This window comes from Telmatherina bonti (genome assembly GCF_933228915.1).
Source record: "Telmatherina bonti genome assembly, chromosome: 4".
NCBI lineage: Eukaryota > Metazoa > Chordata > Actinopteri > Atheriniformes > Telmatherinidae > Telmatherina > Telmatherina bonti.
Genome location: NC_136622.1, coordinates 22,973,288 through 22,990,857, shown reverse-complemented (window position 1 = coordinate 22,990,857; position 17,570 = coordinate 22,973,288). Strand labels below are relative to the sequence as shown.

Here is a 17,570-nt window from a genome sequence, read left to right as displayed (position 1 = left end):
TAAATCCCACACAAACAGACTCAACAGAAGTTGGAGCGAGCGGAAAGGCGGTCACATTTCTCACTCACCTGCAAACGTGATTGATGTGGGTGTTTGTATCAGTGGGTGTGTATGTCATGCCTGACACTCTCACGCTGGTCACAGACATGCTGACTCCACTTTCTTGGAATCCATGAGAATCATTTAATCTTCGCTCGTGCAACAACACGCGTGCCCTAACCGTGCGGTGTGGTGCAGTATCCAGAGATCCAGAGCGCAGAAAGCATCCAGGTATCTTAGAGGAGACTACTCATTGTAATTCACTTCTTGAAAGAGAGGAACTGACTCTTACGCAGCTAACCACAGTTAAGTGGGGAAGAACTTTGCCCGCGCTGGACGCATTTTTTATCACTAGTTTCCTATTTTTGTGCTATATGGAGCAGGTGTTTTGCGCACAATTGTTTATTAATTTTATCATCAGTCTTCAAAAGGCTTGTGCTCAAACCTAGTGGCGTTTCCAGGCATCTTTCGTCGAGTTTCATCAAAGTCTTCAACCCCAGAGATGGATAACAGCCCCGGTGGAGGTAAGATTTACTTTTAACATCGTATTTGGCATCTGCAGCATCTGTTTCATAGTGGTGGAAATGATTATGACATAGAATTGATCGAGTTATCCATTCATGTTGTTTTGAAAAAATCAATATGCAAAGCAACTAATTTTATTTATCTTACACTAAGCAACACTCAACCAATTTTATTCCCACAATTGAGTAATATAAACACATAATTGAGACACTGACAAAATGTTTTATTTTCTGATTTGCATTTAATGGATCATGTGAATTAATGTTTTAATTCTAATAACATGAACCAGAGTGCATGGATTCTGTTATGTCATATTAAGCAGGTTTTCCGTGTTTTGTGCAACAGTTTGTTCTTCTGTCACAGAATCGCTTTAGAATGTTTGGTTTTTGTTGTCATTTAGGTAAACAAAATATGTCTTTTATACATTTTTTTAAATTAGTAAAATAATCTTTCAATTATCTGTTGTGTTGCGTTCAAGTGCAACAGCGCAACGTATGAAACTTCAGCTGTGCATATACAGCCAGCTGCTCACTGTAGTAGTGAGACCGACCACTTCCTGCTTCTCCCCACGAAAACAAACTCACGTGGATCTACAGTAACCAGGCTGTCGGCGTAATCACAATCTGTCAGAAGCAGCACTTCATGTCACTGAGCCGCCTCAAGGAGGAAAGTAAAAACAGACATAAAGAGTGCGTCTTTGCAATATCAAGGTCATCATCGAATAACCGAACTATAAAAGTTGATAACAGACTTCTATCCGTTAAGAAGCATTAGGCAGCATTTTCTCGAGGTCAGCCAAAGGTGCCACATGTTTTGGCTTCTCCCTCCTAATTGACAACGAATCATTTACAACAGTGACCGTCACGTTCCAGGACAGGTGATAGGCACACCCTGAGCTCCATCAACATGTTACTATTATCTGGGATCAAGACTGAACCCACTCACTGTTGATTTATGACTTTGTGTTTATAAGTAAATCCACGTTATTTAGCCAATAAAGAAGAGAAACCATAAATTGTCTGTTTATGGTTCGTGTCTTTATGATATTTGGTGTTTGTGAGAAAAGCATTGGGTCTAGCTGGACTGAATCAAGTTTTAGCTTTGATCCAGCAAAAATAATTTAATAAATTGCTTAAAACCGATGGGACCAATCATTTAAAAAGACATAGCATCTTTTCATTTTATTTTTTATTTTCCAGATTCAAGTGAGAGCTTAGAGCTGTACTATAATATTGCAATAATCTATTTTAATTAGAATTATGATACAGAGAAAAATGTCCTATTTGTTTACACAAACAGGACATGCCTTGATCTTATTTATTCAATGAAAATAGTTAGTAAACATAGCTGATAATGATCTGAGTCTTATCCCATTGTAAATATTACACTTCCTTTATCACACCCAAGTATGTCAATACGATATTTGGATATATGGATCAGGAACTTAAATTGGACAAACAAATTAGTGCTGTGGTGAAAGCAAGTTTTTTCCACCTGAGACAGCTTGCAAAAATAAGGTCCTCACTCTCAAGACATGATTTTGAAATTTTGATCCATGCTTTTGTAACTACACGGCTTGACTATTGTAACGCCCTGTACTGTGGGATCAGTCAGTCCTCTCTCGCACGGCTGCAGCTGGTGCAGAACGCTGCAGCGCGTCTTTTAACTGGATCTCGAAAGTCTGACCATGTTTTACCAATTTTGTCTTCCCTTCACTGGCTCCCTGTCCGTTACAGAATTGATTTTAAGATTCTTTTATTTGTTTTTAAATGCCTGAACGGTCTGGCCCCTCGCTACCTGTCAGACCTGCTGGTGAGGTATTCCCCTACACGCTCTCTGAGGTCCACAGATCAACTTCTGCTTGTGGTTCCTAAGACGAAGCGTAAACTGAGGTGACCGAGCTTTTTCTGTTATTGGTCCCAAGTTGTGGAATAAGCTGCCCCTGTACATTAGACAGGCTGAATCGCTTCTTGTTTTTAAGTCTTGTCTGAAGACTCATTTTTTCTCTTTGGCGTTTGACTAATTTAAAGGGTTGTTTTACTATTAACAATGTGCTGATGCCCCATTATGATGTAAATATGTATGTTTTATTGTTTCTTCTGTACAGCACTTTGGTCAACTTTGTTGTTTTTAACGGTGCTTTATAAATAAACTGGATTGGATTGGATTGGATATACAAATGAGAGCTGATTATGCATTATCTAATATATATATATATATATATATATATATATATATATATATATATATATATATATATATATATATATATATATATATATATATATATTAAACATAACGTAGAAGGGAGCCTGTTATCAGCTGTCGCCGATTTTTGGTGTATTTAATGAATAGGATCACATTTGCTAAACCGAAAAGAATTATAAAATATTTGACAGAATCTTTATTTACATGCTCTGCAAAACCTAGTTCAAGGGTCAGTTGTACTACCTGTTGAGGGAGTTAGCTAAGACACATATAAATCTCTTTCACAAGTATTATGATGTAATTATAATGTTACATACAAAAAAATAGAGATGCACCATCGACAAGGGCTCCATAGTAGCGTACATGAATCCAAAGTTCCCGCATTTTTGCTGCTCTCTGTAACATTTCCCTAGAGAACCCCCTGGTGGAGGTTTCCTACATAATTTGAAATGAGCACGAAACAAGCAATATGGTATCACATATATTAAAAACACTTAATTTAGCAAATAGTTTGAAGGATGATTTACAGTTTTAATAAAACTTCATGTCAACATCTCAGTTGCCCATCCTCAAATGCTATGGCGTTGTTTCCAAAAAACTCTGAGGAAACAAAAAAGAAAATTAATAGCCCTATTACTTTTATTCTTGAAAACAAGCAGAGCATTCATGGTTTATGGAGGTAGTTTTGACTATTGGCAGCTGTTTAATGGATTTGTATTACAGCTAAAGCTGTTCTGCTGTTTCGTACTCTAATAAAAAAAAAAAAAAAAAAAAAAAAAAGAAGTATCACATAAAGGCGCGGGATTCTGCAGAAATCTGACTATCTTGGTCACATTGTGACACATAGGCTTGAATTCACCCTTTTTGTAGGCGGTGCTGCTGGCAGTGCCCGATGGGACCACCCCGCTGCAAGACGCTTCTCTATGTTATATATCATTTGGCTCCTTGGTTAGAAGACGCTGGCGAACTATAGAAACTCTGATTCCTGGTTGAAGCGATGCCCCATGTCTTTTCGCTGAAAGCTCCGTCAAAAGCCTCCTCACGTGGCGTCGTTTGCAGAGCCGCGTGCGACGCGTGAGATACCGGGCCCTCCTTCCCCTCCCCTCCCTCCTCCCACCGCCTCTCTGCTCTCATGGACGTTTCTGTGTTGATGCTGCCTGCGGCGCTGGCGAGGGAGAGCTTGGTCAGTGGGTCAGCGTTTTCGTGCATTAACTTTTTCCCCCTTTGTGGTCACGTTCCTCCGCCTCATGCACTGTTTGCTTACTTAGTGCACTGAAAGCCCCCCCCTTTCTCTTTTCCCCTCATTTGAATCACGGACATTGCCGTGTGGTAGAAGATGACTCGATTTTGAAACTGCAACATCTGTCCTCATCGTACATCCGGGCACACATCCGCAAGAGTGTGTTTGAGCAGGAACGGTACCCCCTCTCACCCCTCTGTCCCCCGATGCAGAAACAGATGGCAGATCTAAAGCAATTTAATCGAATCCTTAACATAAAAACAGACTGAGCAACTTTGCTGTTCTTTACTAAATACAGCTTTTTACTGTGATGGTGGTCTGTGCTGTTAATTGCATGAGCTAAAGGTACCACGTGATAGTACTAGTTTGAAGAGATGTTAGAGGTACATTGACACAGTTCTATCAGGTTCCTGTGGTATTGACCTACTTACACATGACTGGGGTGATGAAGTATACTGCAAATACCCAAGTGTTCTGGTTATGGCACCAGAGCAGACTTACCTCTTTTCATGGTGACCCATCATTTTCGATTAGCCAAACAAAAAAGGGCGTGCATTTTCTTGATATGCTGATAGTGAAAAATAACTTTACATTTTCTATACGAAGTGCAAACAAATACTAAAAAAAAAAAGATAAAGGACAAGGGAGAAAGAGAGGAGACCCTGACTGAAAACTTTTTGTCTGCTGGCAGTCTCATGCAGATCAATGCTTGCACAGTAGGTTCAATTTAAAAACAAGTTTCTGAATATATTTTTACATGAATAAATCCTAACCCCCTACCCCAACACTCTTATGAGTTCATCTTAATGTACAACCAATAATATGTCCAGCACTCAGTCAGAACAGCAATAATTTCAGTTGCATAGCTGAATGATTTGCAGCTGTAAAGGCACTTTGCAGCCTATTCAGTGTGCTTCCTCTTTCACCACTCAAAAGTGGGCTGTTAAAGGGATTATCAATTGACAGTGTTGACAGCACATTGGCTGGGGGGGGGTCATTCATAAACACAAGGCTACTGTACATGTGAGTCTTCAGGTGGACATGCAATGTGTTGGGGTGGAGTAGTAGGCTGGGCATCGACTGCATGAGCTCAGGAGGCGGTAAGGTGCAGGCCTGCGTCTGCTAGATCAGTCTCTCACTCTGGCATGAGTCAACAAATCCACCAACACGTGCTAGTGGAGAGATTATCAAAACATTTGAGCTAAACAAGTACCTAATGTGGCAGACACACACTGAGGGCACGAAATGTGACCTATAGCATGAAAATCATTCCCAGCCCATTACGTTTTGGGTTATACATAGACTGTTATATTATTTAAATATCCAATTGAATTTGCATCAAATCTGCAGCTGAGATTTTTTTTTCCATTTTCAAAAACGTGATTCACACTCCAAAACTTTTGGTTGTGCCCAGACAGCAGGGGCTGGGACAGGGTGCCACTTTGCGCTCTGAGAGCTTCCCAGTCAGCTTTGTTTATAAACATAGATTTGACTTCACATTGTAGTACTATTTTTACACGAGACTGCGGATTTGATTCGGGCAGTAACCGTGTCAGGAATCCATGCATGTGAGGCAGCGGTCAGGTGTCGTGCTGCTAGCTGGCGCTGGGCAGGCTGCCAGGGGAGCGAGGCTATTATTGGAGTGGAGGAGGCAGCAGACCCCACAGACACGTGAGGTCGTGTCTCAGCTCATCCACAACGCATGACTGGAAGTGCGCGCGAAAGGGGAGAGAATAAGAGAGATGATGCGAGGGATGCAAAACGTCAGGGTTGATGGACGAAAAACATAGCCTACCACATATTAAGGCAGTGTCTTAATAGTGCATTTGTTGTTAGCCTTGTAGCATCCAGTAAATGTCTGCGTGCACTGCTGTGTTGCTGTGCAGCCAGCAGTATTTTTAGCGCACACTTTATCCGCCTGAGCGCACCATTACGCCTGTTACACTCAGGATGAGGCAACGATGCTTCCGATATTCAGAGCTGTTCTCTCGCCAGAGGTTGAGCAACATTACATCACAACTTATTCAACTCTGTATAGCTGAACCGTTTGTTGGGAAATAACGCAAATTAACTATTTTATATTAACTTATACATAACTTATATATATATATATATATATATATATATATATATATATATATATATATATATATATATATATATATATATATATATATATATATATATATATATATATATATATATATATATATAAACTATCAATTAAATAACTATAATAAAGTACTAAAATTACTAATAACTATTATAAATTAAAATGTTTGCCTTTCTATCTCTGCAGGAGGTGGAGTCATCCTGTATGCAGGATCTTCTGGCAGTGCCAGCCCAAGTCCTGGTAGCCCCTCCAGTGGCTACCAAACACAGTCACCTTCTTCACACTCCCAGCCTTCATCTCCAGAAGAAGTTACCTTCACAGAGATTGGGGCACTGAAACAAGGGAGGACAGCTGGATCAAACACTCCGTCCACCCCATCGTCCAAACTGGTGTTCCAGTTCCCAGAAGTCTACAGCAACCCTTCAGCAGCAGCAACTCCACAGCATACCTATGCACATCCTGTTGCTGCAAAAAGACCCTGTGGATTTGCAGGAACTTTCACCAGTTAGTGTTTCCCCACTGTTGATTTGAAGCTATTCTTAATTGTTTGCCTATATTTTCCTGGCCTAATTACCACCTCTTTCCCTTTCTGCAGAGACAGGTGGAATGGTCTTGCTCTGCAAGGTCTGTGGAGACATTGCATCTGGTTTCCACTATGGAGTGCATGCATGTGAGGGCTGCAAGGTAAAACCACAATTAAAATGCTTGTAATGTTTTCACAGTTTGTTCATTTTGGCATCTCGATTGTTATGATGTTTACAAGTTTTTTCTTGTTTGTCAGGGTTTTTTCCGCCGTAGCATCCAGCAGAACATCAACTACAAGATGTGTGTGAAGAATGAGAACTGTCTGATCATGCGCATGAACCGCAACCGATGCCAGCACTGCCGTTTTAAGAAATGCCTCTCTGTTGGCATGTCAAGAGATGGTGAGACATCCTTGCACTTCATTAATGAGAAAGACGCTCATGCAGCTCTCACAGAATGAAACAGTGTTCCGATTAGTCAAAGCAGCAGGAAAATGGACAGCCAGAAAGCAGAATCTTGCTGATATGTAGGTCTGTGTGAAAAATGTGATGCTGGGAGGCTTTTGAGGTCATCATGCCAGTAGCTCAGTAACTCTCATTTAGAGGACCTGCACCTGTGTTACCCTTCTACTTTGTCAGTGCACTGCCATTGATAATCATCTCTCGTTGCATCAATCTCTTAAGTTTCTCATTGTCTCTCAGCTGTCCTTTGCAGCTTCCTTACACACACTCTTACCTTTGTGCTCTTGTTTAGTACAGCCCATCCCCCTATATGTACCCACCATGTTCCCTCAGCTCTCTTATATCTCCCCCTTAGACAGTGATTTATGAGAAAAGGAGCCTTGAAGTCCCTTAAGCTATCTATCATCTTGAAAACTGCAGCAAACACAGGAATTATTTTGGGAAATTGGAACAGGGTCAATTTGATTACCTTGTGTATGCACAAAGAACACCTTCCTGCAATTAATAAGGGACAGAGAAACAATTAAGCAAGAGATGCAGAAAACATTGCTGTGACAGGCTTAATCAGGCATAACACTTGCATCACCTGGTTTTTGCTCTGAAAGATGAGCCTTGATTGATCACCTATCATCACATATTAAAGAAACAGTTGAGCTGACCTAGAAAAACAATACTGAGCTGGCCTTATAGTGTGCTCATACATGATGACCTACTTGGTGTAGTTTGCCCGTTTTCTCCCTCAGTATGGTTTCTGCTTATCTCCCCCTTCCAGCATTTTGCATTGCCTAATCTAGTAAAGAGGTTAGTGTTATTTCTGCATGTGCTTGACACTTCTGGTGCAAAGACAAAATAGGGTGGCAAAATGCAGTTCAATAATATGAAAACAGTCAGGCCAACCCTCTGAAGGGAAACTTTTGAAAATGTTAAGGACCACAACCTAAAAACCCCTTTTCTGTTCTCTTTCAACCACTGTGAAAACAGGAAAACCGCATGCAACTGACTGCAGCCCACAATAGATACCTTGATTTTACACCCATTGGCAGTTATGTGACATTGAAATCCCTTGTACTGCACCAATCTAATATATAATAAATATGTGCATAAATAAATATATAGATATAGTTGTTTTTTTTTGCAAAAGTCTTTGAAACTGCACCAGTTTTACTCATCTAACCCCATCTTGTGGGAACACACAAACAATCTCATTTCCACCATTTCAGAAGACATCGCATTGACATAGATTCACTTCCGACAGACCTGAATTTCCCCCCTTCTCCTAATCACAACTCACAGATCAGAACATTTATTTAACTTTCTGCCGAATCTTCCTCTTAAGATTTACAGATTTATATTCAATTCAATTCAAATTTTATTTTTATAGCACATTTAGCACAACCTCTAATGACCAAAATACTGAACAAAATTAAAATCAAATTTAAAGTATGCACACTAATGATATCAATAAAAACTATCTTTGGTTTAAAAGAAAATCCTATGGGGACAACAGGTAAAAACACAGTAAAAACAGGTTATACAAAACAAGAACAATAAAACCCAAGTAAGAAAAACAAAATGAAATCTAAATATTACTTGGTATTTTAGTATTTCTTTGTTTGTTTTGAGCAAAAGAAAAAAGTAATAATATTTTACAAAATAGCCAAAAAACTAAACAAAACAAATAAAAAAAGAAATTATTGTCAATATATTATCCCTGCAATGGACTGGCGAGCTGTCCAGGATGTACCCTGCCTTTCACCCAAAGACTGCTGGGATAGGCTCCATCTTCCCCGCGACCCTTTATTGGACTAAGCAGTTAGGATAATAAATGAATGAATAAATAATATCAAGTCCAAAAAGGAACAAGCTGAAGTAAAAAGACACTTATCAAGAGGACTTCTTGTCCTCAAAAAGGAGGTTTGTCCTCACAATGTGACTCTATAAACAGATTTGAGTCCCTCCAGCATGAGCTATAAAAATACACACACACACTTTCTTACTTTCCATATTTTAATGTCTCTCATGTCAGCCCTTTCATGTTCTCATCACTGTCTCCTCAAGACATTTATGTGTCTCAAGCCCACTTCTCTTATCCTTCTCCCTCTCACAATCTGAGTGCCAGTGACATCATGCTCACGTTGCCCCACTGCCCTACTTACAAATGGAGGGAGAGAGCACAAGAGAAGGAGAAGGAGAAGGAGAAAGGGGTGGATAGAGGGGAGCATGAGGCAGATGGCAGCAGAAGGTCTAAAAATAGTCTTTCCAGCTGATGGGTATTCAGGGGGATGGGGATGTGAGTGAAAAAAGAGAGGGTTTTGAACCCAAACTGCACAAAATCTCCTTGAAACACATTGAATCAGTTTTTGTGGTTTCAAATTTTAAAAAAAGTATAAAGGGGTATAGTTTACTCTAGACTAGCGATGTGGTAGAATGCACCTGCCTTTAAAAAAAGTATCTATTTATAATATATTTATAATTGTGTCTTGTGTGTGACAGTGTTGTCTGCCTTATGACTGACATAAAAGAAATAGAAATCAGAGCAAAGATCCTACCCTGTGTGGATATCTAGTTAGATCTAATGCTCGGATGCTGATATTGTCCTTACTGCTTTTGTCTCTAGCTGTACGTTTTGGCCGCATCCCGAAGAGAGAAAAGCAGCGACTTATGGATGAGATGCAGAGCTACATGAACAGCCTAAATGAGTCAGCTGCCATGGACATGGATTCTTCAGTAAGAGAAAGTCCCACCAGCACAGATGACTGCAACTCAAAAGAGGCCATTTCCAGAGCCTATTTGGATATTTTCACCAGCAACAGCAGCAACCATGAAAGATCATCAAGTCGCGTCAACATCACCCCTAACAACAACAACAGCACTTCTCCCATTTCTCAGGATGGCAGTTTTTCACAAGTCTTATCTCACCCTACCCCTGCCCAGAGCTACCAGTCTTGCCCTGTTGCCCCAGGCAGTGTGTGCCCTGTTGCCTCGAATGACAACCAAACTGCATTTCAGAATGGGGACAATGATCGCTACACCTATTTAGTGTCAACAAATCAGAATTATAATCTGTCAAATGCTACATCTCAAAGGAGGAGCTCTACCAACCATAACGGTTTTCGCAATGGAGGAAGTGCCCAAAATCAATCCTCCTGTCCATGGAAATTACCTCCAGGAGCTAAAGTGCTGGTAAGTGCAAGAAGCTTTCAAATTAAATAAATAATCCTGCTTTTATTTTTAGTTGACCATCAATTTATGCTTCTCTCAATTCCTTGATTGTTCTCTCAGGCCTGTCCTCTCAATGCATGCCCGGTATCAGGGGCAGAACACACGAGTCAGGAGATATGGGAATCCTTCTCTCAGTGTTTCACACCTGCTGTCAAAGAGGTCGTAGAGTTTGCCAAGGGCATTCCCGGATTTCAAGAGCTAAGCCAGCAAGACCAGATCATGCTACTAAAATCCGGCACCTTCCAGGTAACATCATACATTTCAATTTTTTTTAGTTTGGGATCATAAATGTAAAATATGTGTTTCATTCTTTATGCGTTGTGTATTGTGGGTTTTAGTGTGTTGTTGGTTGAAGGATGTTCCTTAACTAAACCTTGTTTCTCTGGTTTTTATTTTTCTTGTTTGCACAGGTTCTAATGGTGAGGTTTTGCACCTTGTTCAATGCTGAGGAGCGTACAGTAACTTTTTTAAATGGCCAAACTTACCCCCTCTCTACCTTGCGAGCATTGGGTATGAGCTCCCTGCTGGATGCAATGTTTGAATTCAGTGAGAAGTTGAGCTCCCTGGGCCTAGAGCCTGATGAGATGGCTCTCTTTATGGCTGTGGTTCTGGTATCTGCAGGTGAGAAAGGGGCAGCTACAAATGCTATAGAGCAGTGAGAATTTGTTTCCAGACAATAATGTAGTAAATGTGTCAAAAACTCACAATAATCTCTTCTGTGCTATTTAGACCGTTCTGGCATCTCAGACATGCAAGCTGTGGAGCAGCTACAGGAAGGTCTGATTCGAGCCCTTCGGTCACTGATAACTCACCGTCACCCTGATGACACTGCCCTCTTCCCAAAACTCCTCCTGCGGCTGCCTGACCTGCGAACCCTCAACAATCTCCACTCTGACAAACTGTTGGCCTTTCGCATTGACCCATAAGCAGGGCAGTCATACAGTGAACAGGCCAACACATGCAAAACTAGATGCAAACATGAACTGTTTTACACAGAGATATACAGTACACACAAACACACACAGATTTTATCTTCCAAGGGCAGGACTTCCTTGAATATTGAGGAACAAGGAATTGTGCAATCTGAGGAGTGTTTTTGAAAAGGATAAACAAGGGCAGCAAACATATTTTTGACATACTGTAAGTTTTCATGCAATGTTTTGAGATATAAAAGACTGAAAACATATATACACACCAACTCATGTACATACATAAAACTTAACACTTCTTAAGAGACATTGTTCAAGTAGGAAATTTAGAAAATAATAATAATTTAGTAAAGTAACTGATTTTTGACAGATCATTTGTTCATTTGTTCATTATATCCAGTGTATTTAAGAATAAAAGCCAGTATTCTGTCAGTCATACAGTATCAACAGGCCATTATAAAGCAGCATCTGAAGGATGGATATTGTAGATTGAAACAGTTAATACTTAGGGACCATTATTGATTATTAACTGTGTATCAGTTTGTATTTACAAGAAAGGGAACCTGTATATACAGTATAGTAGTGAAACCAGAAATATTAAGGCATTTGTGTATTGCTGTTTCACCAACATACCATCTGCATTAGTAGGAATGTGACCACTATTTTATTGTGTCACTTGTTCACAGTAGGAAGTATTCTGTCACATACCAATTTGTCACTAATCCTCCAGAAATAATTTGACACACCTAAGTTTAAACATGCTAACTTCAGTTGTCTGTGGCATTTTATATTATTTTTTCACATAAACATTTAGTCTTTGTCACTGTATTGTATCAAGGCTGAACTGATGGAGTTGCTACAAGCAAATTGGACAATAAGTTCCTTAATTTGTTTTTGTTCCTGTAAATATTATGTTATCCAAATGTCTATGTATCATTTGCTAAAGAGATTTAATGGGTCAGACATGCTGCAGAAGTTTGGTATAAAGAAGAATGTATTGACCTTCATGAGCTAAGAGGAGGTCTGGGTATGTCAAGGGGGCTTTGCACAGGAGAATGTGTATTAGGGATTCTCAGATGGCTAAAACACACTTCCTGCTGTTAGATAATGTAACCAACCAGCGTAAACCCTGAAATCACCAGCACTCACTCCACATGCACCCTTTTCCTGCCCCCAATGTTTGTCATACAAACACAGAGATATTTTTTGGGTGGGCGATCTAATTTGATTGGTCCTCTCAATGTTTGCTTGTTTGATTAAGTCTGATTGAGCACATCTTGTATATTTTGTAAATCTTTTTTCTTCCTGAACACATATGATTCAATGATATAAAGTTCAAATGTCGCATCATTATGCCTCTGTGTCCTCCTTTGCATCTGTTTGAACAGATTACACTGAGCTCTGTACATCTCTCTAAAATGACACTGAAAGACAAAAAGTTTACTTTATCATATATAAATAAAGAAGTTCAGTATTTTATGACTATATCCATTTATACTTTGAGTTAAGATGTTCATGTCTGGACCCTAATGTCTAGCAACCCTGAGTCATACTGAATTCACTATGCTAATTGTCATAATTGCATACAGCTGTGAGTCTATCCCAACAACTGTTAGGTGAGAGGCAGGGTACACTTAACAGGATGCCAGTTCCTAATTTACAGTACAATCAAAAGTTTGGACACACCTGAGAGTGAGAAAGCATGTAACTTTTAAGAAATTATTTTAATGGAGAAATTCTAGTCATTACGGTCAACTGAAAGTGGGTGTGGAAGAGATGCCAGTTCTTCATAAAGGAAGGAAAATGGTTCTGTATATCTTAAGTTTTGTGGTTGAAGAATAACTAAAACTGCAACCACAATTTATTCCATGAATGAGATATGACAATGTTCCCATGGTTTCCCAGCTTGCCACTAGATGGAACAATAAATTTTGAATAACACTGGCAAATTATATTCTCCAATTCGAAATCCAATTTATTTATATAGCATGCTAGCAACACAGTTGGCCAAAATGTTTTAAACCAAACATACAAGTCAGGAAGAGTATGAGGGCCACTGAAGAAAATAACAAGTTGAATTCTGGGAGGGAAAAAGTCAGATTCAAGTCAGAATTACGACTTTTTACAAAAATACAAAAAAAAAAATCTTTCCCAATACTGTGTAACTTATGTAAATTGTATAAGACAATGTTGGGAGACTTTTCTGTTCCATCATAGTAAGACATATCTAAGACTATGTTTAGGATTAATCAGAGCATACATGAAATAATCTACATTTGTAATCTATGCACATCTACACAACGTGCCATGCAATATGCATCCAATATGGTTACAGTTAAATAAATGAATGAAAAAGCAAACATGTTACAATTCATGAAATGTAAGTTGTTGCTCTTTATCTTCTTTTAGTTTTTTACTGCCAATATATTGTAGTGTGTGATCCTCAGCATCCCATAGGTATTATGACCATATTTTGATATACTAACCTACTTCTCCTGGGCTAGGCTGTTTTTCTGTTTAGGGTCTAGTTTTAGGTCCACACATGGACAGTGTCATATGTCACTTACATGTAAGTCTTAGGCCCAAATGTGACCTTAGAAATGTCTTTGTCTGTATTCTATATAAACGAGCTGACATAGGTAGTAAACAGAAATTTCCATAATTGGCTTTGGGAATCCTTACAGTTTCTGCAGATCTTTTTTTTTATGCCAGACATTTTGTATTAAACCTTATTCATAATTCATCATGATTGTGTCCAGAGACCATTTTGCATTCAAGCCATTTTCTTAATCCCATTTCCCTCAGAAGTGCACCTCAATGTATGGACCTTTTACATCGTATTGTTGCAGAAGTATAAACAATAAATCTATATTAATGACCAACTATAATAAACGTGGTGTACTTTTATAGATTTCAATTAATTTCAATTCATTATTTGACAAACCTTTACTCTATGTGCCATAAGAACTTCACAGGAAACATGTAACCTAAGTTGGAAGATAAATTATGTAACCTTTAAGAAGTCAACAAAGGATGCCGAATGGTATGTCAATAGTTTTTTTCACCAAATGATACAGGGACGCCACCTTCTGGTGAAACAGAGAAAACACCGGATACCGGAAGTAAACGGTGTCTTTGCTATTGCACAGTTGCTAATACATCCCACTGGTACTAAATAGTTTCAGATTGCGATTTCCTGAGTCGTATATTTAACATGACGCATCTGTCAGGATATAAGGTAAGACTTTTTCATATACATATATATAAGATAACATAGCAGCTGAAAACGTATGGGGGTAAATGGGTGCAAATTAAACCGACATCTATGTTATTAGCAGGTTAGCTTACAGTTTACCAGGAGCAAAGAAAGTATTGTGCCCTGTTAACTTAATATATATGAAGTTATAAATGAACTAAACCGGCATTTCAGAAGTTTATGTTATTGAGACTTGAAAAACTGACGTTATATATAACATACATAACTAACTTGGGTAGTAGCAGCCAAAACATGAGAAATCATATAACTAAATTTAAAAAACAAAAAACAAACACAAATTTGAGTTATTAGTAATAACTTACTTTTTACATTTATTTATTAATTTATTTTTTTTATAGGTGCAGAGGAACAGAAAGAAATCCCTTGGGAACACCCCATAACCTATGCTTTGACCTGAAGGGAAAATTGCAGTGTTTCACACCATGTTGGTGACAGCATATCTTGCCATAATTTTCCTGCTCGTCCTTTGTGTTGGGCTGGAGCTTACAGCACGCCACTTCACACCACCTCAGCCCACTCCCAATGCTGTGGCCAACCCAGCTTTTTGTCGCTTCCAGAGTATATTTCTTCGGGCATACCTGTTGGCCTTGTGGGCAGACTGGCTCCAGGGCCCTTACCTCTACAAACTGTACCGGCACTACAGCTTCCTGGAATCCCAAATAGCCATTTTATATGTGTGTGGCCTGGCCTCATGTGTTCTGTTTGCTCCCTTTTCAGGCTGGCTCCCTCAAGCCCTGGGCCGTAGACAGACGTGTCTTCTCTTCTGCTTGTCTTACTCTGCTTGCTGTCTCACAAAGCTTTCCAGGGACTACTTTGTTTTGATTGTGGGCCGTATACTTGGGGGTCTGTCCACATCCCTCCTTGCGACCACATTTGAAGCTTGGTATGTGCATCGCCACGTAGACATTTATGATTTCCCCAAGGAGTGGATTCCCAGCACCTTTGCCAAAGCTGCTACCTGGAACCATAGCCTGGCAGTGGGAGCAGGGCTGGTGGCTAACTTGTTGGCTGAGTGGCTCAACCTTGGCCCAGTGGCCCCCTTTCTCTTGGCTGTCCCCTGCCTGGGCTGTTGTGGCTGGGTGGTGTTAACAGACTGGGGAAAAGAGGAAGCTGAAGGAGAACCTGAAGGAAACAAACCGACTTGGCTCCTTGGCACTTCAAATGGAGGTGTATCCCGATTGTCTGCAAAAGGCCGGTTCTCACGCACTTGTCATGATGGGCTGCGCTGCCTGCTGTCAGACCGGAGAGTCCTGCTCTTGGGTGGAGTCCAGGCTCTGTTTGAAAGTGTTCTCTATATTTTTGTTTTCCTGTGGACGCCAGTACTAGATCCTCATGGGCCTCCTTTAGGAATAGTGTTTTCCTGCCTAATGGCTGCCAGTATGGTTGGCTCCTTGCTATACCGTCTAGCCACCTCCACTCGTTATCATTTACAACCCGGTCATGTGCTTTGCCTTGCTGTACTGATGGCCTTCTTCTCATTTTTCATGCTAACATTTTCCACTGCTCCAGGACAACCTAGACCTCACGAATCCTTTCTGGCCTTCCTGCTGCTGGAGCTGGCCTGTGGACTTTACTTCCCTGCAGTCAGTTTTCTGCAGAGCAGGGTAATTCCAGAAGATAAGCGATCTGGTGTGCTGGCCTGGTTCCGCTTGCCTCTGCATCTGCTGGCCTGCTTAGGACTGCTAGCGCTCCATGGAGAAGTATCTGGAACGGGTGGGGGGGAAGGCGGCAGCGGCACTAGACACATGTTTGGCGGCTGTGCCATCATGATGCTGGCAGCTCTCATGGCTGTCATTAGTCTCTTCACCCTGAGCAGAAATGACACCGACCTGAGGCTGGAGGGCACTCGTGGGGAGGGAGAGATGTAGTAAGGACTGGGCTACACATCTATTTATATTCAGGTTTAAAAGTCATCTTTGTTTGATTAAGCTTGTTATCTAAACTAAAGTATACATTCTGCCAAATGAAAAAAATGATCATCCACTGGGGGAGCTTGGACAATTTAAACCATTAAATTTTTACTCTTATATTTTTTTGTTACTTGGTTGTTAATGTGGAGGAGACTTATCAATCCTGTCTGTGTAAAGATACTTTGGGAACATGACACCATCTACCCTTATTTGTTGGGCAATTAGCAGAAACTTTGGTCAACTCTTGCACCACTTCATTTATCTTGATGTAACTGAATTAAAATATCAACCTATTTCACAACTACATGATGTATTATATACAGTGCATAAATCAATTCAGATCTTTAATAAGAATCAGTAATGCAAATGTTTTAACAAATGTAGAAGAATTGACTTGAAAAGTTTTGATCTGAATAAGACTTGAATCATTATGTAAACCTGTATGGCTGTGACTTGATTGTAGAGCAATATTTTTTTTAAAAGAAAAATTGTTTCCAAAGTACTTTTTTTATTTCTTTCGTTCTCTTACTTTTTTTAAAAGTTAGTTGCAGTAGGTCAACTTTGAATGTTTTGTCTGCATAAGATACAGGATATTTTGTCTTAACATATTTGTTCTTTACACTTTTCTTTACACTTTAAAATAAAAGTGCACCTGTTGTCTTCCAAGGAAGTATTTGTCCAATTTTTGTTAATTTTTCAGTTGTTCCATTTCCTCTATATCCTGCGTCAGGATGGGGAAGCAGTGGATAAAACACAGAGGTACACCATGAACAGACTGCCAGTCAATAGGGTCAACAAAGTTACTATAATAAGGAACAGCTACATATCTGCACATGTGTGAGCTTCTTAGAAACTTCTGTGCATTACATGACTTCTGTAATGTCAAGCACGATTTCCAAATAAACCAAACTTATGCAGAATGAAATTGTTCTACTTTTGATTTCATTGACTACTAACACAAGCGATGTGACAGTGACTGGTTTTTCATCGACTGGAAAAATGATTATTTGAAAGACCTGAGTTAAAACAGCATGGTACATTAAAACAGAATAGGTCGAATGAAATTGTATCAAAAAATGTTGACATTCACTGATTAGAACATTTAATTTAGTTAAAGCATT

The 17,570-nt window shown here is 39.6% G+C and overlaps 2 protein-coding genes across 2 annotated transcripts; both read left to right on the top strand.

The window, feature by feature from the left end:
- Positions 1–294: 294 nt before the first annotated feature.
- Positions 295–11,259, top strand: nr1d4a (nuclear receptor subfamily 1, group D, member 4a; the record flags this gene model as incomplete). The annotated part of the gene is made up of 8 exons (XM_079238729.1): positions 295–563; positions 6,312–6,629; positions 6,721–6,809; positions 6,907–7,051; positions 9,729–10,294; positions 10,394–10,579; positions 10,744–10,954; positions 11,063–11,259. Exons 1-8 carry the CDS (start codon positions 542–544, stop codon positions 11,257–11,259), a joined length of 1,734 nt encoding a protein of 577 aa, XP_079094855.1. The 5' UTR covers positions 295–541.
- A 3,140-nt stretch (positions 11,260–14,399) lies between these two features.
- On the top strand, positions 14,400–17,226 carry mfsd5 (major facilitator superfamily domain containing 5). Its single transcript, XM_079238432.1, has 2 exons — positions 14,400–14,500; positions 14,878–17,226. Exon 2 carries the CDS (start codon positions 14,962–14,964, stop codon positions 16,405–16,407), a length of 1,446 nt encoding a protein of 481 aa, XP_079094558.1. The 5' UTR covers positions 14,400–14,500; positions 14,878–14,961; the 3' UTR covers positions 16,408–17,226.
- The last annotated feature ends 344 nt before the right edge of the window (positions 17,227–17,570 follow it).